At 40.3% G+C, this 23,184-nt stretch overlaps 1 protein-coding gene across 11 annotated transcripts in view; it reads right to left on the bottom strand.

Moving 5' to 3' along the window:
• Positions 1 to 23,184, bottom strand: part of MACROD2 (mono-ADP ribosylhydrolase 2) — a gene marked incomplete at its 3' end in the record, with an annotated part of 1,819,824 nt that overhangs the window by 145,374 nt on the left and 1,651,266 nt on the right. For 7 of the 11 annotated variants that reach the window (XM_080931763.1, XM_080931769.1, XM_080931766.1 and 4 more), the window contains exon 11: positions 16,642 to 16,725. The exons of the other annotated variants lie outside the window; for them this stretch is intronic. In XM_080931763.1, coding sequence (XP_080787889.1) covers positions 16,642 to 16,725 — 84 coding nt within the window. The remainder of the gene's footprint in view (positions 1 to 16,641; positions 16,726 to 23,184) is intronic. 11 annotated transcript variants of the gene reach the window in all.

Below are 23,184 nucleotides of genomic sequence, written 5' to 3'. Positions count from 1 at the left end.
AAAAGAGACAACCCTGGAGATGGAAAACCTAAAAAGAAATCAGGAGTCATAGATGCAAGCATCACCAACAGACTACAAGAGATGGAAGAGAGGATCCCAGGGGTCGAAGACAACATAGAAAACAGACAAAACAGAGAAGATGCAAAAACAAAAAAAGCTCCTAATCCAAAATGTCCAGGAGACCAAGGACACAGTGAGAAGACCAAACCTAAGGATAATAGGTGTAGAAGAGGGCAAAGAATATCAACTAAAAGGCACAGTAAATATCTTCAATAAAATCATATAAGAAAACTTCCCTGCCCCTAAGAACCAGATGACTATGAACATACAGGAAGCCTATAGAACTCCAAATAAATTGGACCAGAAAAGAAACTCCTCCCAACACATAATAGTCAAAACACTGAATATTCGAAACAAAGAAAGAATCCTAAAAGCTGCAAGGGGAAAAGGACAAGTAACATATGAGGGCAGACCAATCAGAATTATACCAGATTTCTCAACACAGACTGTGAAAGCTAGAAGACCCCGGACAGACTTCATACAGACCCTAAGAGAACACAAATGCCAGCCCAGGTTACTATATCCCGAAAAGCTCTCAATCACCATAAATGGAGAAACCAAGATATTCTAGGACAAAACAAAATTTACACAATATCTGTCCACAAATCCAGACCTACAAAGGATGATAAATGGAAAAATCCAACACAAGGAAAAAAACTACACCCAAGGAAAAGCAAAAAATAAATAAATAAATAAATAAATAAATAAATAATAAAAAATAATAATAATCATGCAAGGAAACCAAAAAAAGAAAAGCACACAAACATAAATCTACCTCTAATAACAAAAATAACAGGAAACAAAAATCACTATTCCATAATTTCTCTTAACACCAATAGACTCAATTTTCCAATAAAAAGACAGAGTATCAGACTGGATACGTAAACAGGATCTAGCATTTTGCTGCACACAGAGACAAAGACAGATACTACCTCAGAGTAAAAGACTAGGAAAAAAACCTTCCAAGCAAATGAGCCCAGGAAACAAGCTGGAGTAGCTATACTAATATCAAGTAAAATAGATTTTCAACCAAAATTTATCCAAAAAAAAAAAAAATAAATAAGGAAGGACACTTTTTACTCATCACAGGAAAAACCTACCAAGATGAACTCTCAATCTTGAGCATCTATGCTCCAAACAAGGGCACCCACATTTATAAAAGAAATCCTACTAAAGTTCAAAGCATATATTATACCACACACAATAATAGTGGGAGACTTCAACACCTCACTCTTATCAATGACAGACCATGAGACAGAAACTGAACAACCTCATGGGAAGATAACATTATCAACCAACCAAACCCTCCAAAACTTCCATGGAGTAAAACACCAACTTTTTGGCACACATTGAGAGACATATTGATCCAGTTGCGTATGTAGCTGAAGATAGCAGTGTCTGGCATCAATGTGAGAAGAGGCTTTTGTTCCAGAGAGAGCATGCTGTTCCAGTGTAGGGGAACAACAAGGCAGTGGGGTTCAGAGGGGCATCAGGAGGGAGTGCACCTTTGTAAAGGCAAATGGAGGGGAAAGGAGGATGAGAGCAGGCAGAATAAAGGGATAACATCTCAAATGTAAATACAGAGTATCTAATAAAAAATGTTAAAAAACAAAACAAGAAACTTAAAAAGAAGTGGGGCCTATGCTTTTGTCCCTAGAACCTGAAAGAAACTATTAACAACTTCAAGGAACGGAATGAAAATAATGTATAGTGATGTTCTTATTTGCCTTCTATCGCTGGAATAAAACACCATGACCCAAGTTAGCCAGAGGAAGAGAGAGTGGGTTTATTTAAGTTTAGAGCTCTTAGTCCATCAGGGAGGAAAGGAAGCCATGGAAGGACCAGAACCAGAGGCCACAGAGAAAAACTGGTGGCCCTTTGTGGCTTATTTTCTTATAAAACTGTGACGTTATTCTTGGTTGATAACTTTACTACATCTGGAACTAAAACCCAAATATAATAGATATACCTGTGAGGGACTTTTTGTTAAATTTGAACAGGAAGACCCACATGTAATCTGGATCTTTGAGATAGAAAGACACAGCTTTAACCCAGATCTTTTGAGCTGGGAAGAGACATATCTTTAATCTAGATCTTGAGGCAGGAAGACACATCTTTAATCTGGGCTACACCTTCTTCTGGAACCATGTATAAGATCGTGGGAGAAAGAAGATTTCACTTCAGTCTATGCCTGCTTGCCCTCACTTTGCTAGTGCATCAGACCTAAACAGGCTTTAAAGCCCACTTCCTCTGGACTCCAGTATATACTGAAGATCCACTGAGACAAGCAACCTTGTAGACTGAGCAACTACAGAATTCTTTCCATTAATAGCCAGCCATTGTTCCTGAAGACTCTAAATCACTCTAAATAATTACCTTAACACACACACACAGACACACACACAGTTTATATGTGTATATACAGTCTTATAGAGTGAATATACATTCATATGAGTACATAGATTCATATGTATAGGTATATTCATATGTATACATATATAGAATGAATATTCATATGTATACATATATAGAATGAATATATATGTATATATATATATATTCTATAAGTTCTGTTATTTTACAGAACCTGACTAATACACCAATACAACAACCAGGATGATCTTCCCAAGTATGGCACCTCTCACATTCCCCTGGGTCCTTCTATATCAAGAAAACCAACTGCACAGACTTGCCTACAGCAATCTAATGGAGGCATTTTCTCAATTAAGACCCACTCTTTCCAGAATTTTAATTTGTGTCAAACACAGGTGGCCATGAAGATCACTGAGCTACCAAAACAGAGGTACATTTTGAAAGTCAAACATAGTTGCTGAGTATGGTTTAACACAAGAGAAAGCATCCAGCAAGGGAAAAGAATAGGGTTTAGTCAGTGTATGGTTAAAGTGAGGTTTCTGAGGCCAGGTTTCAGGAGGTGCTGGGAATTGCAGCAGGAAGAGAACAGCTGTGGTACCAATGAGAAGAGGGGGTACATTCTACAGTGTGTAGAGTTTAATGAAAGAGAATTTTAAATGATGCTTGTAGAACCGAGGGATCAATGTAGCTTGGGGAAGCTCCCCAGGCCTCCTTCAATGGAGGGAGCCATTACCAACTTCATTCAGCACTAAACATGGTTCAAAATGAGCTGTAGCTGCATCTGGAAAGAGCCACATGTAAATTTCCTGAAGAAGATGGCGTTTTCCAACTGGACAAGAAGAACAAATGCTCCTGTGCTCTGACCCTGAGGGAATCCTCCCAGGTGTTGTACAGGGAAGGAAACCGCACAAAGATGCAAGAATGAAGCCTGGGGCAGATGGGCTTCATCAACTTGGATCAGACATCTTCATGGGATGTAACAACAGGTAGTTCATTCCCCATGTGTTTAAGCCCAGTATAACTTGGAAAAAAGGTTTCTTGGCATACTATAATCCCTGTTGCACAAGGAAGCAAAATTACATTGAAACTCAACTCAAGGTTTCGTTTCTTCCAAGATGATGGGTTCTAGAGAGATCCTACTTATACTAGCTTAAAGGCCTAAGAGTTTGACTTGGTCTCCATCATCCAGATAGTGTAGAGGTCATTTAAGCTCTTAGCCATTTCTGGTCCTGGTTATGGAGAATCTCTGGCTGTAAGTGCCATTTTGATTCTGGTCCTGGTTGTAGGAACTTGACATGGCCTGGCCCAACAGATAATGCTGATCGTCAGGCTGTTAGTGACTTCCAATTCTCAGCTGTCTGGATGGAAGAACAGGCTTTCCATTTTTTAACTATTGGAAAAATAATCTTGTGTGCCCAAACATTCCTGGTTTCTCTAGAGATCTGTGGGCTTAAGGTACATATACACAATGGAATACTACTCAGCTATCAGAAACAATGACTTAACCAAATTCTTAAGAAAATGGCTGCATCTAGAGAATATCATCCTGAGTGAGATAACCCAGTCACAAAAGAACAGACATAATATGCAGTCACTGATAGTGGAATGCTAACCCCAGAGGCTTGTACTCCCCCAGAAACAACTCACAGACTGTATGAAGTCCAAGAAATAAAGAAAACAAAAAAATATACATATATTTACAAAACAAGAAGACTTTGACTATTTCCATGTTGCGTTTTGTTTTGCATGTACTTTACGCTTATTGTAACTATTAGGTTTTCAATGCATACTGTCAAGCCCTTGAAAAAAATCAAGTACTGACTAAAAAAATATATTCACATGGTTTTATGTAAAAATTATTTTAATGTCTGAAAAAACAGTACTGAGAAAAATGTATAATTTTAAGCAAAAAATGTTTAAAATCTGTACATTTATCTTTGTTTTGTAAAATAAAGTCGTTTAAAAAAAAAAAAAAAAAAAAGGACCTTGGTGCTATGCTCCCAACATGACCCTGCTGGTCTCCTGCAAGAAGTTCCCACTATGCTGCTCTATGACTTCTCAATGAGAGCCACACATTTGTTCAGTGTCAGGGTAAAACACACACAGGCACACATACACCAAAACAAAAACACTTAATTATTCCAAGCTCCATGCCCACCCACAGACTGAAATATTGAAACATGAAATATAAAAAGACTGAGATGTAAAAATGTGCAGTTATGCTATGAAATTTTCATTCAAAAAGAGCAAAAATGTCCAAAATCTTTCTTAAGAAGCAGGAAAAACAGTCAAGAAAGTAGATAAACAACCCAAATCAGGGAGGAGAGTGTCTAGTAAAGGGGTCATTGTTTCAAAAGACAGAAGAGGTTAGAGAGTGAGATCTGAGGGTGCAAACAGAGGGGTTGCCCATACAGGCCTTACAAAAATACATCTTGATCTTTATACACATAACTAGACAGTTCTTTCATCCAGGGACTCATCAACCTGGCAGAGAGCCCAGCAAGAAATAGCAGAATTGCTTCCATATCACAGTGGATCATGCTGTGGGCTCAGCAGATGAAAGCATTTGCTGCCAATCCTGGTGACCTGAGTTCAATTCCTGGGATCCACATGGTGGGAAATGAGAACCTAAATTGTCCTCTAATATCAACATGAGAACTGTGGTACACACACACACACACACACACACACACAGAGAGAGAGAGAGAGAGAGAGAGAGAGAGAGACAGACAGACAGACAGACAGACAGACAGACAGAGACAGAAAGACAGAGAGAGACAAAGATAGAAAGGCAGAGAAAAAGATGTTGTATTAAAAATTTTTAATGACCTTTGCCAGTGTAGAAATGACATTTGTCTTACATGCACTATTTTCATAAAAAAATAGAACGTATAACTACATGTAGTGACATGATTATATCTACATATGTGCCTTAACCCCTTGATAATTTGTTTCATGTATATTATAAAACGAAAAGGCAACATTTGATAATACAACAGAATGAAGACTTTTGGAAACTCTGAATCCCAAAGAAATTGAAAGCCTGAGTGAGAAAGGCAGACTGTTCTCTCCCTCACACCGCCGCTGTTATGGAAAGTTGAACCATAGCTGGGCGAGTCGCTTTAGTGATTATAACAAGAATGCATGTTTTCCAAGAAGACCATAGCTGTGGCCATCAGAGGCAGTCAGAGAGAAGGCTTCATTTCCATATTTAACCACCAAGATCAGCTGATAATATCTTTCCAGTAGTCACTCATAGAACTGCCACCCAAAACTAATTTCAAAGTGTCCATTAGTGTAGGAATACCTCTTGAAGAGTCAATGAATGTCACACCTAGGTCAAGAAGAAATCACCAATCCATGGCAGCATGAATGAATAAGTTAATTGACTAATTAATGAAAAGTTCAAAAGTAATGTGATGTTTACGTGGTTATGGTTTCATTGCAGTCTCCTGTAAGATCAGCTACAGGGCATAAAATAGCCACTCAGGTAAGAAGACTCTTAGACACCACAGTAATCAAATGCACATCATCCTAATGAGGCACACTGGAACCAGGAACATCATGGAGCACATTGTGAAAGCAGCAACAGCAGCCATGGCAACAACAACTGCTAGAACCACACAACAAAAACAGGTCAAAACCAAACCAAACAGAAACACACACACACACACACAAACACACACACTCACACACACACACTCACACACACACACACTCACACACACACACTCACACACACACACTCACACACACACACACACTCACACACACACACACACACACACACACACACACACACACACACACACACACAATCCAGTCACTTCTGAAAGAGAACTGCAAAGATGCTTGGGTTGACTCCCTGTCATGGACAAACAACAGAGAAGCATGAACTAGCAATAACCACGCTTGCATTGCAGCTGTTCTACTGCTCGAAACTGTTAAGAATCCTACAGTCAAATTCTATCAGAAGGGCTGTTGCAGGCTGGAGGGCAAGGATTCATGACATAGGGTCCCTTGGCTTTGCAGAGGATCTTCAGCTTATTTTAGCTTGTAAAGAACATCACTGGAGAACCGGTGAAGCCTCGTTAGGGTCTGAAAGTACAACTGTGTTAGCATTCATGCTGGTGATTAGTGTATCAGCCTTCATGATCGTCTGTGTGTGTGTGTAAGCCAGACTCTAATGTCAGATATCTTCCTCGATTGTTTCAACAACCTTAGTGTTTGAGAGAGGGGCTCTCACTGAATCTGGAGGGTGATGTTTGTTTAGGCTGACTGGCAAACAAGGCCCCAGGATACACCTGTTTCTGCCCCCAACACACCCCCGGCGACACCCTGGAACCCAGGTCCTGGCACCTGTACAGCAAAGCACTTTCCTGTCTGAGCTGTCTCCCAGCTTTTGACCTTTCATAAGAGGAATTGCCCCTGTTGCTAGAAGATCCTTCCTGGAATCGGAAGATGAGGGATGTCAGACACTTGGCAACTGACCTCTCAGATTAGTTAGGAAGGAAGTTTGTTTCTGTTTCTTGGGCCTTGTTTTGTAACTGTGCTTGCAGATGGTTTGTAAGGAACTCCCAGTAGGAATGGGATTCTGAATCCAGCCTCATGCACTTCCAGATTTGCTGAAGGGTGGATCTAGTTGCAAACCCGGTGCTATCATCGGTGGCCACAGTGGCTGCTTAGACAGAATGAGCAAGTCTCCCCAGGAACAGTTTGCAGCTTTTCAGGAGCTCGGAGTAGAACCACTCAGTCTGCTGAGTGCCGGCCTCCTTTCCCCCCTCCATTTCCTCATAAACCAAGAGCCTTCCTTTTCCCTGCCAGGGGCAAAGGGTGTTAGTGCTGAGTGGAGAATTCTCGGGATGGAAAGATGACAAATGATCCCAGTGGGTTTGCTAGCTTTTGTGCCCAAGAAGGACAGTGTGCCTGAGTTTTTGTGCATCACTCCAGGCAGAGTGATCCCTGGGGGTGAGCTCACTCCTCAGACTGCCTCTGATGGCTCCAGAGTGACATTTGAGCCAGTCCTTAGACGACTGTGTCCAGCCAATGCTGATATAGATAGACAATTTTAAGGCTCTTGCTGGTAAAGTAGGAAGGCACAGTTTCACTGTGATGGAAAACTGAGACCGTGAAATACAAGGACACCCTCATGTGAAAATCCAATACTGCTTCTTTTTGTAAGCAGTCCCCTGTAAACACACACACACACACACACACACACACACACACACACACACACCTGTTGTCCTTTGAAGAATCAGTGCCTAGTATCAAAAGTCCTCAACTGTCCAGTTGTCATGGTACCAGCATGAAGGTGTGGGAGGGACACTTTAATGCTGCACCCCTATACCTAAGGAATTAGTTTTGAGTTAAAAAAGGCAAATGGATATGAATGAATAATATGGCATCCTTAGTTCTTCTAGACTAAAGTAGATGAATCGAATGTTTAAACAAAATATTGACCAAATAACTCAAAGGCAGTTATAGGACTTTAAAAAGACACCTTAAAAATGACTATAAAAGGTGCTCTGTAGAAATTTGTTAAATAAATCTTTTATTCTTTTATTGACTTACTTAGAATCAACTTTGATGAATTCTTTAAACATGGGTGGGGTTTGGTTGCCAGTACCACATGGTGGCTCACAACCATCTGTAACTTTAGTGCCAGAGGACAAGATGCACTCTTCTGGCCTCTGCAGTTACTAGCCATGCACACATATTTGCAGACAATACACTCATACATGTAAAATAAAATGACTAAATTTAAAAAAATTAAAGAAACGTTCCCCCATTTGTCTCCAGAGTAGTAGCTGGCCTTACATATTCTCGGAAGTTCATGTGGCCAGGATAAGCCTGAGACTTTTAAGCTGAGGATATAAATATTTACTAGGCACACAAGAAAAAACTCACAAAGTATCAATTTTTATATGTCTTATGCTAATGTAGATTTTTTCCCCAGAGTTTGAGCTCTAAAAGAAATGTCATGTGTAAGTAAATAGAGGTCTGCACTGCATTAGGAGAGAAAGTACAACTTAGCCCCGTTTCCTAGAATCGATTTGTTTCCACTAGCTATCTCTGACAGCTTCCGTCTCTCCAGGTGAGCAGATGGCATACTGAGTGAGCAGTACCGAGAGCGGCTGGTGTGAAAGCACCCATGTCAGGAACTCCAATGCTCGGTACCATGCACGTGACAAATGACCTTCCTCTGGTGCAAGTTTGACAGTGTGTGCAGTAAACCCCATCACGAGTTCCTTTTCCCAGGCGCCTGAAGCCTGAGGCTGCTCCCCTATATAGACCTGGATACCAGCTCTTCTTGAATGTGTGTCCGCCATTTTTTTTTCATTTCCCTGTTCCTCCAGTCAGGTTGACCCCAACGTCACGAAGGTCATAGCAACCTCCCCCCCTTCTTTTCCTTTGGTTTCTTCTTCCTGGTTTCCTGACCGACCGTGGTAGTCACAATGACAGCAACTTCATCATCATCACTTCATAGGGAAAGTGCTGGTTGAAACCAACAATGTGATGGCAGAAAATCACCATTGATGAGAAAATGGGAGCCAGAGAATCCGTGAGATTATCTCTGCGCTCAGCCAGTTGTCCTGGGAGCCAGAGAATCTGTGAGATTATCTCTGTGCTCAGCCAGTTTTCCTGGCTAATAATTTACAAGGTACATACAAGAAGAGTTTAAAAATTGTGACTTATAAAAAAATAGGATAATTAAAACACAATATAGGAGAAATTATTAAAAATGTATGGGGTTGCTTATTTCTGGATTCCCCCCCCCATTTGATATTTTTAGACCATAGTTAAACATGACTAAAATCCCAAAAAGTAAAATCACAGATGAGACTAGGGGGCACTACTATAACCCCATCTGAATGCTGGGGACCTGTGCTGACATGTTTGGAGGAGGGATGCTCTGAGGAACCTTCGAAGCATCTTTTAGCCAAACTGCAGAGGATCCCACCCAGTTTTCACTATGGGCTAACTGAGATTTTCAGGAAGTACACCCACCTCTCTGTGGAAGTTATTTGTTTCATAAACATCTTGAGGGAACTTGAGAGGATGGCACTCTAGGTTTTTATCAGCCATACTTTTAGGAACACTAACCTAGGAGAACAGGACCCAAGGCAGAAGAGAGCGCCCTGGTTCCAGCATCTTACAAGAGGAGGAGATCTGGAGGAAAGACCAGGAATATCTCAGCAGCAAGGCCTGCTTGAATGCTGGTAACTAAGGAACACTTGTCCTTCATTCCCTGACCAAGTCTGCGCCCTCCCTGAAGTTCTGAAAGAAATAAGTGGAGGTAGAAAAAAAAATTTATGCTGTGCATTTGTAAAAAGCATTTGGATCAAGTGCTTTCTTAGGAAGCGTAATTTGGAGAGGAGATCTGAAGGAGAGAGAACAGATAGGGAGAAGGTCTATTTTTAACTATGGGAAGTGGCATGAGGGAGGGTGGGGCTGAGTGAATGAATTTAAGGAAAACTCAAGAGGGAGCCCAGTGAAATAGGATGAGTAAGTATGTTTTAAATGTGACTGTCATGACAAAGTATTTTAAATCATATTAGTAGGAGTGTCAAGGAAACAAAACGCGTGACTTTTCTGGGAGGAAATTTTCAGCTCACTAGTTCACACTTCTGTCCAGTAAATATGCTGGGTAATTTTTATGTAGCATCGTGTTCAAATCTTTCTAAAGTCACACAACGGCGGGTTATTCCTTTCATTTTAGTGCATGGAAGGATGAGCCCTAGGTGAGACAAACTTCCTAGAAAGAAAACCAGCATTTGAAAACACAAGAGATCTGCTCACATTTTCCTCATGCATTTATGAGTAGCAAGGACCATATATCTTGGTAACAATTGACGTGGGATAGCTCCAAACATGAGAGAGAGCAGTGCTGACAAATGACAATGACAATAGGCATATTAAACTGCAATGCCTCTTGTTCAAACAAGGCACGTGGCTCTGCTCCCCCCGATGAGCTCAGCCTTCTCACTGTGCAGAAACCAACGATGCTGAAATTTTCTAAGTCTGGTCCGGAATATGAGTGCTAATCCTGCACCATGCCCAAAACTGGGAGGCAGAGTCTATAAACCAAATGGATCATTGGCTGCTTCTGCTGACAGAGGAAGGCTCCGAGTGGTTCCAGATCACAGCTAATGTAGAGTAAATTGAAAGCAAGGTGGCAGAACATATATCGAATTCTAATTTTTTCCACAGAAATTTAGTTTGTTTAAAGTCACAATATTTTTGAATGTACGGGGTGAAACAAAGCTTGTCTTTGTGAGAAAGCCGTCATCCTCGCTTCTGCTTCCTCAGAGCTGGTCAATCATGGAGCTCCTTTGAGTGATGGAGAAGTCAGAATTATGACTGCCCGATTTTACCCTTCACTGCACTTGTCAAAAAAATTAAATTAAAGATCATGCTTATGAATATGATGCATGAACTGCTAGATGGTATTCTGAAAGACAGAATGCCCCTTCCACCTAGCCACTCCCAAACTGCATGTCACACAATACTCTAATATGCAAAGGAAATAATAGTGCAGACAGGAAATCCTGCCTCTCAGGAAATATGAGGTACATGTTCAAGGACTCAGAAAAAATTATTTAAGTAAAAGTTAATAACTCCAGCGCCAACAGAATATCCAAACTAATTCACTTTCTTTTTTTCTGAAAATGTTTCCACAAAGAGTTTCACCTGACTAAGAGATCATTCATATTTTAATGTGCAGTATAACGCTGATTTAGAACCACACAAGACTGAGATTTTCTGAAGAGGGACCATCAGTGAACACTAAATATTCCTGTAGATGCAGTTACAGAGCAGGAGCCGAAATAATAGTGCAGCACATAAAACTATGATGAAAGGTGGCTGCAGTCCAGTGGCTTTTATACATAAAAATCTGCTTTTATTTTATAAATGTGTGTGTATAGCATATGCATGATATTAATATATTCCATATTGTTTATTATAAATTATCTGTTATGTATTATATTCAAGCATACATATATGTATACAAATATTTCCCTCTGCCAAGAGAATTTCTTGGGTCAATTACACATACAGACACATACAAATACACACAGGCACACCAAAAAGATAAAATAAAGAAACAATAAATCATATCTGTGTCTGTATACGAAGGATATAATGTGTATGTAGATTTATAGGTATGCATGTATTTGTGATATAATTGTATGTGTGTGCTGTCTCTGTCTATTCTTTTAACCAAAGTTTCATGTAACTCCTAGAGGGTTACAAGGCACATGATTCCTGGGTTCAGCTCAGGTTTCTGAACTGGTTGGATTGGGATGAAGTCCTGGTGTGTACGTGTCGTCCATCACCAGGGGGTGTTGCCAGTGATGTGGATGAGGACCACTTGAATCATGGTGAGCCAAAGATGGAAGGCATAGCGAGGCCATGATTGGCTCATGGGTATAATGGGAAATTTTCCATGTCAGCTTTAACATTATATGCAGTCTATGCAACTGTTCATGCATAAACATGAGCAAATGAAACTGTTCAGTCAGGTATGTATTTAAAGTCCTTCTAAAGTGGTATCTTCAGAAATTTCAGAAAGCCAGATGTAAATAAAAGAGCTCATAAACTGACCGTAAAAAATTCCCCACAAATGAAAATCCAAGAAAATATCAAAAAAAAAACGAAGAAGAAAATTAACATAAACATAACTGTACAGAAGCAAAAGCCACAGAACAGCACACGTAGTGAAACCTGGCACAGAAGAGGACATGCGCAGTGAAACCAGACACAGACATGGACATGCGCAGTGAAACCGGACACAGACGTGGCGTTGAGTAGTGAAACCAAACACAGATTACTGAAAGTGGTATGTTAAGTCACTGTTGAACTAAATGTATTTGCAAATAAGCTGTATAAACAATAAAAGCATGGATACTATAATGAGAAATTAAGTGAACTAAACATCTCATTGAATAGGGATCAAATTAAAAAATTGAAAGGAGAAAATTAAAAAAAAAAACTACGTAATAACAGACTTGAAAAATTAACCAGAAGGCATCTGAGAAAGAAGAGAGAGAAGTTTGTGTGTGTGTTGGGGGGATGGGCTGGGGGAGTGGGAGCAGTGAGGAGCACAAAATGGAGAGAATCCAGAAAGTATTGAGAAATACTAGACAGGAGTAATAGGGTAGTGTTTTAATATTTGGCAACAAAAGGAATGCAGAGTTATAAAACTAACAAAAGATACCTATCCTGGAATCCAAGAAGTTTAGTAAATACCAAAAAGGAAAAAGGGAACTGTGTATATAAACGGATCATATTGAAACCACAGGACAAAGCAGCCGGAGGGATAAGACAGAAGGAAAAAGAAACAACAATTAAATAGGAAATTACTTCTCCACAAGCACAAAGTAGGTAAAATTCAAGGGAAAGTTTTGAAACCTTACAGTCTGCTATCACATTTAACTTTTTACTCAGAAAAAAAAATTTTAAACATTTACCGCATAATAAAGTCAGATATTTTCACCAAAGAGAGTGTTTTTCCATAATGATATCAATTCTTTTAATTATTTTGTGATAAAAATGTTAGGAGCTAGAAGAACAAAATTGTCATTAACCATGTGTGTATAATTATGTGTGTGTATATATGCATATATATGTGTTTGTGTGTGTATGTATAATATATGTTTAGTATGGAATATTATAGTATAGCAATATATTAATTCACTTAAATTACTAAATATTCAAGTTATTAAATTATATTAATATTAAAATATAAATAGAAATTAAGTTTTATATTATATATATTATTATGAATAAAATTAAAATAAAAGTACATATTATAATATATTAATATAATTTAATTAATACATTACATATTAAACAATTTTTAAGATGTGCCAGCTTCTGGGTGTTTTACTAGATGCTAGAAATTTAATTAGTGGTCTGCAGTTACCAAGAGTGTTAATCATAGTATTGCCAAGTAGTCATTTGCTACCAGTCAAATAGTTTTCATTTTTTTGTAAAACCTTTTATATTAAAAAGTCCAAGTGTAGCCGGAAGGTGAGTTTTCTGATGCTCAATATTTTAGTAAAATATTTACTAAAACTATAATGCTTCACTTTGAAGTATAATGGCATTAACTTAATTTCTTCTCGCACAAACCTTGCGCTGGGACACACAACCACGGCTCAGCATTTAGAAAAGCACGCACTGCTTTTCCAGAGGACCCACTTTTGGTACCCTGTGAGCATGTCTGTATGTCCACAACTGCCTGTATCTCCATCTCCAGGAAGCCTACACCTTTAGCCTCTATAGGCACTTTCACTCACACGGACTAACCCCCACACAAGCAGACACCAGCATACACAATTTTTAAAGTATTAGAAATAATTTCTAACATTTTGAGGGGGAGAGGGTTACGTATGCTATGTCATTTCCAAAGGAAAAGGAATGACATTAATAGACTGCAAGAACTTGGGTTTAAGAAATGTTTGCAGCTTGTGCTTATTTCAAAAACAAACAACAACAACAACAAAAAAAAAATATCACAAGCTTGGTACAAAGAAAATTTTGAGTTGTGAATCTAAATACAGTTATTATGATTAAGCCTCACTGGAAAACCCCGGTGAGTTTGTTTCCTTTGACCCTTTCAGAGGATGTGAGCTGATAATTACCCATCACTGTGTGTCTGGGAAGTCAAGCAGGGAACTAAGGGAAGAGAACCTATAAAAAAATGCCAGAGGTATTTGGAAGGAAGGTGAGGAGAGAGAACACTGTTCTGGAAACTATTGCAAGCTCTAAACCAGCAGCACATAGCAGAAGTAAGGGCTGCGGTCTATACTGCAATGTGCTCCTCCCAGGAAACGGTATTCTGGTTCCAGGCATGTAAAACAGATCGGCCCCTCCTCTGAATTATGAGGAGAATGAAGTGTGTGAACAGTGCCGTGGGGGTGCACACACATTGTCAAAATAGACACACGGATAAATAAAAGCCATATCCTGATCCATCAGCCCCCGCCTGTCTGATTCACTTCCTTTTTTCCATCCTTTCTCTGGGATTCACTAGTTTGATTTGCCTTTGAGGCTATTATAGGGCTAAAGCATAATCCCATGTTTGTAGAGTAACTAGTGTTTACATTTCATCATGATAATACTGTCAGAATGTCCCTGGTAACAAACCTAGTTACAGCATCATCCTCCCTGACATGATGACTCAGAGCCAGTTCTCAGGTCACATATTTGGAGGTGGGGAAACTGTACCACTGAGTCATATTAGGATTAGGAGGCGTCATTTCCTGAACAAAGCAACTTTATGAGGAAGTTAAAAAAGGATCTTTAAGGAGTCATGAGTAGTAGCTTGGAAGAGTAAGTCACGGCACGTCTACATTTTATCCTGACAATACACTCCAGCTTTGGAAAGCCACCTGCAGTGGAAACTGTGCATAGGCTGGCAAGCATCTTGTAAGGGGTAGCCAGCCTCTCCAGGAAGAACTGTAGTTTTTCCCCTAACACAGTGAAAGCTTGATCTTCAGAGATGACCTTGCAAATGTCCTTAAAGTGAGACTCCTCGGATTCTGTCCAGGCTTGCTATCTGAGGTGAGGCTGAGCCACTGGTCTCCCCCAGGTTTCTATGTGTTCTGCAAACTGTTCTAACTACCCAAACACATGTTAGTGAGTGAAGACAGTGCTTAGCCTAGCATGTTTCTGACTGAGACGGCTTTAAGGGTGATTGTCATCACTAACAGAATCCCGACCTCTGCTAACCACTCCTTACTTTATTCATTGCCATTTGTAGGAAATGCTCGTTCTTCAACCCTGGGACCAACCTCTGCTGTGCCCTTTTCCTTTCTCTCTCCTTAGTGGTCCTGAGAGAAGGGAGAGCCTCTGCTCACCTTGATCTCAACTTCACTTGCTGACAGAGATCTAACCTAAGATTTGGCCTGTTCTGTAATGCATGTATTGAGGTCACCAATTCAAAAGAGAAACCCAGCGTGAGAGACCAATCTGGGGCAGGTTGGACAGATGCTCTGCTCTGCCTGAATTATAGGTGAAGCCCGTTTCCCGATCCCACCTTTCTTCCAGCTCTGCCTTCTCAGCTGGGTCTAATTTTTGGGGGGTGAGAATATTTTCATCATTTATCAGCGGGTCCCCAACACTTGCCGGGATGCTGTAAGGCCATGGATGTGTGCTCCTTCAGCTCCCTTTTCCATTAAGAACCTGCAGCTCTGTTAGAAGCTGGTTGATGGTATCACATGGCTGTACTTAGGGATCCACATTAGGGATCAACATTTAGCTGATACTGATGTTTGTATCAGTGTGGTGAAGGAACAAGGGGAAAGCTAGAGCCCAGGCACTCCTGCTTATGGTCAGACTCCTCTGATGTCAACGTCTGCTCTGAACCTTCCCAGATCTTGTCAAGCTGTAGGAAACTCTTCCTAGCCAATCCCCTTCCTCCAACCTCTCCTATCACCTGCTTGTGCTCTGTCTCCCACTCCTCTCCTTCGTAATCTCTACAGCCTTCCCTTTGATGAGTATATGCTTCTCCTTCCATAGGGGAGAAGATTGTTCACCAAGACCTAAAGGGACAGCAAGAACGTGACCAACTCTTCATTTCACTAAGAAGTGGAACTCTGGGCAAGCAAGTAGAAGGCATGTGCTCTAACGTTCAGAAGCTATGCATGAGAAATGTACCCCATCCACCTTTCAGAAAAAAAACTTGCACGACTGTATGCTGTACCAGGGCAACTAAAAACAGCATAATTTCTTCAGAAACCTTAGCCCAGCAGGACTTGCCCACTCATTGTAAAATGCCCAGCTACATTGGCCCATAGAAAAATAGAAGATTCTGCAGCATCTTGGTGAGGTTTGATTCTAAATTCCCTGAAAACACGTTCATGACAAAAAAAGAAAAGATCCCAATGAGACAATAGCAACAGCATTGGTCATTCTGGGTAGGCCGCATGGGTTAAGAACACCTTGTTTTTAATATTTCTCGTGCAATCTCACCTTGAAGAAGTGCAAAATATACCAGGTTGAGCACATGGCTTTGTAAAACCTGTAGTTTTGTTGTTCTTTAACACAGCAAATCTGACTTCTCATATTCACAAAAGATACTGAACATACTAAGAACACATAGTACAATTAATCTGTGGTATTTTTTTAACCTAAGTTTGGAAGTACGCACTAATTTACAAATGAAAGGAAAGCATGTCTTCAAGGCATGGAACCCACCTTCACTGGAGTCTTTCGAACTTTCAAGTTTCTTTGCTTTGCTCTTCTTATGGGGTGGAGAAAGGCCTTTAGGCTCTGGCCCTTCTGGAAGTACAAAGATTTGTTAATTCTTATTTAAATATTTACCAGTAAGGTTCAGAATGTGTTAAAATTTAAAGATGTTTCTCCTTAGTAATCTCCCTCCAAAACACACACACACACACACACACACACACACACACACACACACACACACACAAACACACACACACACACACACACACACACACACACACACACACACACAAAACTAAGCCTTAACTATAGATCCATCTGTCAATGTGGATGAAATAAAATTTGGCAAGGAGCTTGGATTTTCCATCCTACTACATAGACTTAAACTTAAGCTCCAATATTTTTCTGTACACATTATTAATGATTCATACAAATGCCAAATCACACTCAAGTGCTTTTTAAAAAATTGAATAATCTTTCATAGGAGAAGTCCCAGACATTCTGCTATATATTTTATGGCTTAGCAGGTGCCATTATACCTTTCTTCTTAGTCCTCAAAGAAGGGCAAAGTAAATACAATGTCACCTGATTTTTGAGGTGACAAAGACTGGAAAAGATACTGCTTCTATTTAATAGGCTTCTTTTGTAATCTAGAATCTAAGGAACTCTCTCACAAATCCCCAATTAAACTATTGTGTTTAACAACCTCCTCAAGGTTTTCTTCAATCTACCCACAGGGTTTAGTACAAATGGAAGGGAGTTTGACAAAACATCCCTCAGTCCACCCCCATCTGATTAAAATGATTGCCAGCTCTGAGTTTACAGATTCAGCCTCATCTTCCTCTTGAGCTCAGTGTTGGTATCTTCTGCCTTCCTGGCTGCACGGTTTTTGGTTTGGGGCTAGATGTCTTCTATGCTTTCTCCTTCCATTTTCAACCCATTAACAACTCCTTCTGCACTCGAAGACTAGATGCTCTGGCATATGCTCTGGCCAATGAGCTCCTCAACACTCTATCTTCCTTTTGAATTTCATCAGTGGGGAACCCAAGAAATCTTTCTGAATCCACTCTTGTGAGTGACTGGGTTTAGAGTTAGACCTCCAAGGTTTCAAGACCCAAGGGCATCCTTACTACTATTCCATGCAAGGCAGGGGGCTTATGTGCACTATGTTCCAAGTCCTAATGCTTTCTTTTCACTCACCCTGTATCAGAAATCTCAAACCTAAAAGCAGTCTGAATTACACATTATGTGGACAAACGTCTCTCCATGGTACTCCATGTCTGGATGGCATTGCATACTCTCTACCAACCAGCTTAGACTAAAATCTAGGTATCGCCATCCAAACCTATGCTCACTTGCTTCCCAAGCCAAGTAATCATGCCATCTCTGCACTGACCTATCCGATAACATGGATGTGCTGTTACCTGAGTCAGCAGCAGTTCCTGCTGCTTCTTAGTTCCTGTCTCTATCTCTCCTGCTTCTGCTTTTAAAACATAAATCAGATGTGGGGTGCTCACCTGTTTGAAATCACTACTTCGGGTGATACCCGTGTCCACTTGTACTGCAGAGCACAATGTGCTGCGTGTCCCTGTTGGCATCTATGGTTTTGTCTTTCATTTGCCTTTTATGTTTTCCCTTATTTCTATTTTATGTACATGGATGGTTTATATACATGTAGGTCTGTGTGCTGCATGTGTGCAGTGTCCACAGAAGCTAGAGAAGGTGTAGGGTCCACAAGAACTGGAGTTACAGATAGTTGGGAGCTGCCATATGGGTGCTGAGAATTGAACCTGGGTCCTCTGGAAGAACAGCCAGTTCTCACAACTGCTGAACCATCTCTCTACCCCTCTTTATTTTAATTTTGAGCCACAGTTAGACTATTCCCTGACTCAGGCTTTTTGTTGCTACTCTCTACTCCAGAATCTCCATCACATTTCTGCCTAGTTTGGGACCTTTTAAAATTTTTTTTTGTTTTTCTGGACTAAATTCAGCCCCACCTCCCCCAACCCCATCCTGGAAAAGTTTTCCCAAATCAAGTTATGTAAAGAGCCTATAAGGGAAGCTTTTTAAAAACACATCCCTTATATCTGGAATTATCTTGCTCCTTTGTCTTTATTGTACATTTATATACACATTCAACCAGCCCTAAATTCTGTGAGCCAAGGGCACTTCTGGATTTGAATCCCTCCCATGTTCTTGGTACTAAGCAGTACAGTGAGGATTTCATTTTAGAGTCTATTTTATTTTTGCTTCACTGGTCCTTTCTTTACGTCTAAGATATAATAGGTCCATGCCTAATTCTTATTCTCTTAGTGGCTGCTGACTCATTCCAGAATTCTAAAATTATGCTGTGGAACTGTGTCTAACTTGTTTCTCCCCCTTTCGCTCTCAATTATTAAGAAAGAAACAGACCAACAATCTAAAAAGAAAAAACACATTTGATAGATGAGCTATTAAAATTTTTGGCATCACAATTTACAGAGGTTTGGGGCATGAGCTATGTTGTATGTGGTCACAAGTCAGTCACAGCTGAGGTTATTTTGGTGACCAGGGTGAAAAATATTGCCCATGACAGCATTAATGACTTCATACTTCTGTCACAGGTGTGACATGCGTGCTGACCCTTCACAATGTTTCAGCAAAACTAGAAATGAGGTCTTTCAAACAGCTCATTGCATACAAATATCCAGCCCACAGAGTCACAAAACAGGCAAGGCGACATGGTGATCTCACCATCAGAGGACATAGGCCATTGTACTCTGGAGTGTTTCTCTCCTGGAGGCCAGGTGAGAGTCTCCAGAGGTGAAAATGCAACTTCAAACCAGGGCTTTCTACACAAAGGGTTTTCATAATTCCCACCTTAAGAGAAATTCTGTTTGCCTACATTTAAAGACACTGTAATACCCCCAAATACTAACATTTTCTATTATAAACGGCAGGTGTTTGATGGACATGGGAGCTTGCTGCATACAAGGGTATGGGTGAAATTCATGAGTATTTGATCATTTCCTGATGCCCACAGTGTGTTCAGATAAAAGTCACTGATAAACATGACCTCTGTGCAAAGGTTTCTGTCTGAGGCTTAGCAGGGGGAGTCACTTCCTCTTGGTCCAAAGGGAGCTGAAGAAGCTGATTTCGTTTCTCTTTGAAAACAATGTCATGGGCTTTTTTGATAAGCACTATTTTAGGTTGCCTGTTTCTGGCAAAGGCTGGACTCTGGAGCCTAGCCATGAGGATGGCTACCTCCTACCGTATGGCTACCCTTCCCCTCCCCCAGGTGAGCAGTACTGTGACATTTGATGTAGCTAGAGCCCTGACAGCTCAGATTGGTCCAAGTAAAGAGTGTGTGGCCATGGAAATGGAAGAATGTGGGGAACCATTTGCCATGCCTGAATTATGACTGATTAAAGAGCTAAGAAGAAATTCTAGGTGTTTAAACCAGCTTGCTTCTGTCACCTCTTAAGTGCAGAAGGTCACCTTGAAGACCTTTCAATTCCATTTGAGATGTTTATGCCTCTAAGGGTCTAAGATGTATTTGCTCTAAGGGTCTGGAGGCCAGAGCAAAAATTTATTCGCATGCATTGTGAGGTAAGTCAAACTTGGATTCAAATTCTGGCTCTACGATTTCAGCAAGAACTATTCAAAACCTCCAGAGTGAAAGTTGTCTTTGTTGTATAGAATAACCGCATGCACATCCAGAGATCTGCACAGGTGAATGAATGCCCAGCTGAAATCTGGTGTGCTGAGACATGCTAAGGCAGACCTGAGCCCCACTCTCACTGGTTGTATTGCCTCCCCACCAGCTCTTGCAATGCTAGCCGTGAGAAGAGCATAGCTGGTATTATTCTACTTGCAGAATTGTCAGAAGCTTCACATCAGAACTCCAGTCACCCACAGAGCCAGCTGAGAAGCACTTCATTGCATTTAGATATAGCATCTGTCATTAGGTTGAATAACTCAAGTAGCCCTTTCCTAGGTCAGCTGTATTCTTAGCCATCTCTCCAGCATTCTGACTTCCAAGAAAAGAGGCGATGCTTGTTGGAAGGAAGGCAGAAGTGAATGGTCTTAGGAGAGAGCCTTGACTCATCTTATAGACAAACATGCAAGAACCATGAGATTAGGACAAAGTCAACCTGTACCCCAGTGCCTGGCAGAGCCAGCCTGGAATGCTATGGACTGTCTGGCACACAAGTCTCCCATGGTTTTAACACTCAAACATTGGGAGTTGGAAACTAGTTCCCCACATCCATTCTGTCTGGGCATCGTGGATCATTGAGTCAGACTCATTCAGATGCTGAAAGCAGAACTCCCTGGAAAGCTGACTGAACTGAAATCAGAAATAATAGTGCTCCAGGCCACAAATGCTGATTCTAGCTTGTGGAGTCCTCCTTCCTGTCAATAATTTCTTCCAAATGAATCAATGATGTGGGCAGTTAGCTAACTCTACTTAAGAAGTCAAATCCCTTTGCCTAGAAATCCGTACCTGTAGCACTGAGGCAAGGGGTCCATAGATACATAAGGCTGTCCCTACAACTGAAGAGTCTCCAAGGACACTTCATACAAGGCAATGCATGAAAATAACTAAGAATGACTCTGGACTTGTGCAATTTGATCCAGAACAGAATTGTAGAAATAAGACAAACTACGTGGACACAAGGATTGAAGTTTCTATAAAAAATTACCCTGGGCTTTACTTTTCACAAAAATCAAGCAGCATTCTTGTCTTAGAGAAGGTTTTGTACTCCCCCAGGTATAGATACTGGAACAATGTTTTGAGTATAAGTAGACAGTTTGAGAGCTTGTCACAGGAATAATTAGGAAAGAACTACAGAATCAGGGCAGGAAAAGGAAGACAGACAATTCTGCATGTGTTCCTGAATAAGTCCTAGCATGGACATCCTAGGTTTTACTCTGTCGGAGACTTCTTGGTGAAGGTATAGAATCAGGCTATTCAATATCCCAGCCATGAAAACATTGCCAGCGTGGACTTAAATGTGCTTACTGAATGTGAACTGAGATGTGGGTATAAAATATGCAAGGGTGTCAAAGATTTAGCATTAAAACTTAGACACAGTATCTAAAAGAAACTTTACTGATTACATGTTAGAATGATAATGTTTTTGGATGATTCTGTTCTATAAAATTTTACTAAAGTTAATTTTATGTTTTATTTTTTAATGCAAGTACGAGAAAGTACAAACTTACATATGAAACACATATATTTCTATTGGACTGCACTAACTACAGAATAACCTAGAACTTGTTTTAGATATGTCTTAAGTGTGTGTGTGTGTGTGTGTGTGTGTGTGTGTGTGTGTGTGTGGTGTCTGGAAATGGAATCCAAGTTCTTTCACAAGGACTCTCACTGAACTATACTCCCTCCATAGGGAAACAAACCCTTATCCCATCATTGGTTGGAGAGCTGCTCCAGAGAAACTAACTCACTAGTATATTGGGCATTTGCTCATGAACAGAGAAAAATGCTCATCTGGAGAGCCATAAAAGCTATCATTAGAAAGTTCCATTCAGAGCCAAGAATGGATGCTAAGGGAATATAGGCAGGGTGCCTGGAGCTGCTCCTGCAGTCTCTCCTCTCCTCCTTCCATCCCTGCTTGGAATTTCCAGATCCACCATCCACTTCTCATATTAGTAAGTCCATTGCCTTTGTGGAGAAAGGGAACCTTACAAATCAGACATGTCTAGACTGAAGAAGAGTCTAAAAAAGGCACAGTTATTGCTCCAGTGGGCTTTTAAGAAGGGAACATTTGCAGTGAGTGTGTCACCACAAGAGGGACAGAACTAAACAAATGCAGATAATGTCCATTTTAATCAACCCTCAGTCAATGAGATTCTTGACATTGGTTAAATGAAGCTTCTCAAATTGTCAGTAACTTACAGGATGCCCTAGCACCAAACTGTAGAACACCCAAGACTAAAATCTCTCAGATACCTGTTTTAAAAATTTAAAGCTGGCCCCATTTCACAGCAAAAGCATTGTGACTATGGAAATGGAGAATATTGTCCTCTTAATCATGTAATTAGCCCCATGAATGAAAAAAAGACAACAGAGAGTAACAACATAGTTTAACTTTATAGAGAGCTAAGCCCCGTGAACAGAATTTAAGGTGCATTATCTCATTGAATCTTCTAAGTAAAACAATATGGTAAGAATCATTGCCCCAGAAGTGAATCATGAATATGGTGGAACAACACTCAAAGTTAGCAAATGGTGTGGCTACATTCAAGTCTACTAATCCATGAATCATTATTTAAGGACACACTGAATGTCTCCTTTAGGCCAGAACTTATACTTTTAACCAACAGGTTCCCTTTTGATTCTGCTGTTTCTTGAATGGTTGGGATATATCTTAATAGTGAGAACAGTAAGTACTATATGATATTCATCAAAGATTGCCACAGGAACAATTGAGGTCTCATAAGCTGAGAAGAGCTACCACCATCTAGAGTAGAGGAAATTATGTTCTGTGATTTCTAAACCTTGGTCATAAGGTATCTGCCTGACTCATTGACTCCTTCAAGGTAAAATCA

The sequence above is a fragment of the Micromys minutus genome, assembly GCF_963924665.1.
Source record: "Micromys minutus genome assembly, chromosome: 17".
NCBI lineage: Eukaryota > Metazoa > Chordata > Mammalia > Rodentia > Muridae > Micromys > Micromys minutus.
Note: the sequence above shows the minus strand (reverse complement) of the source record. Positions and strands in the feature narration are given on the sequence as shown.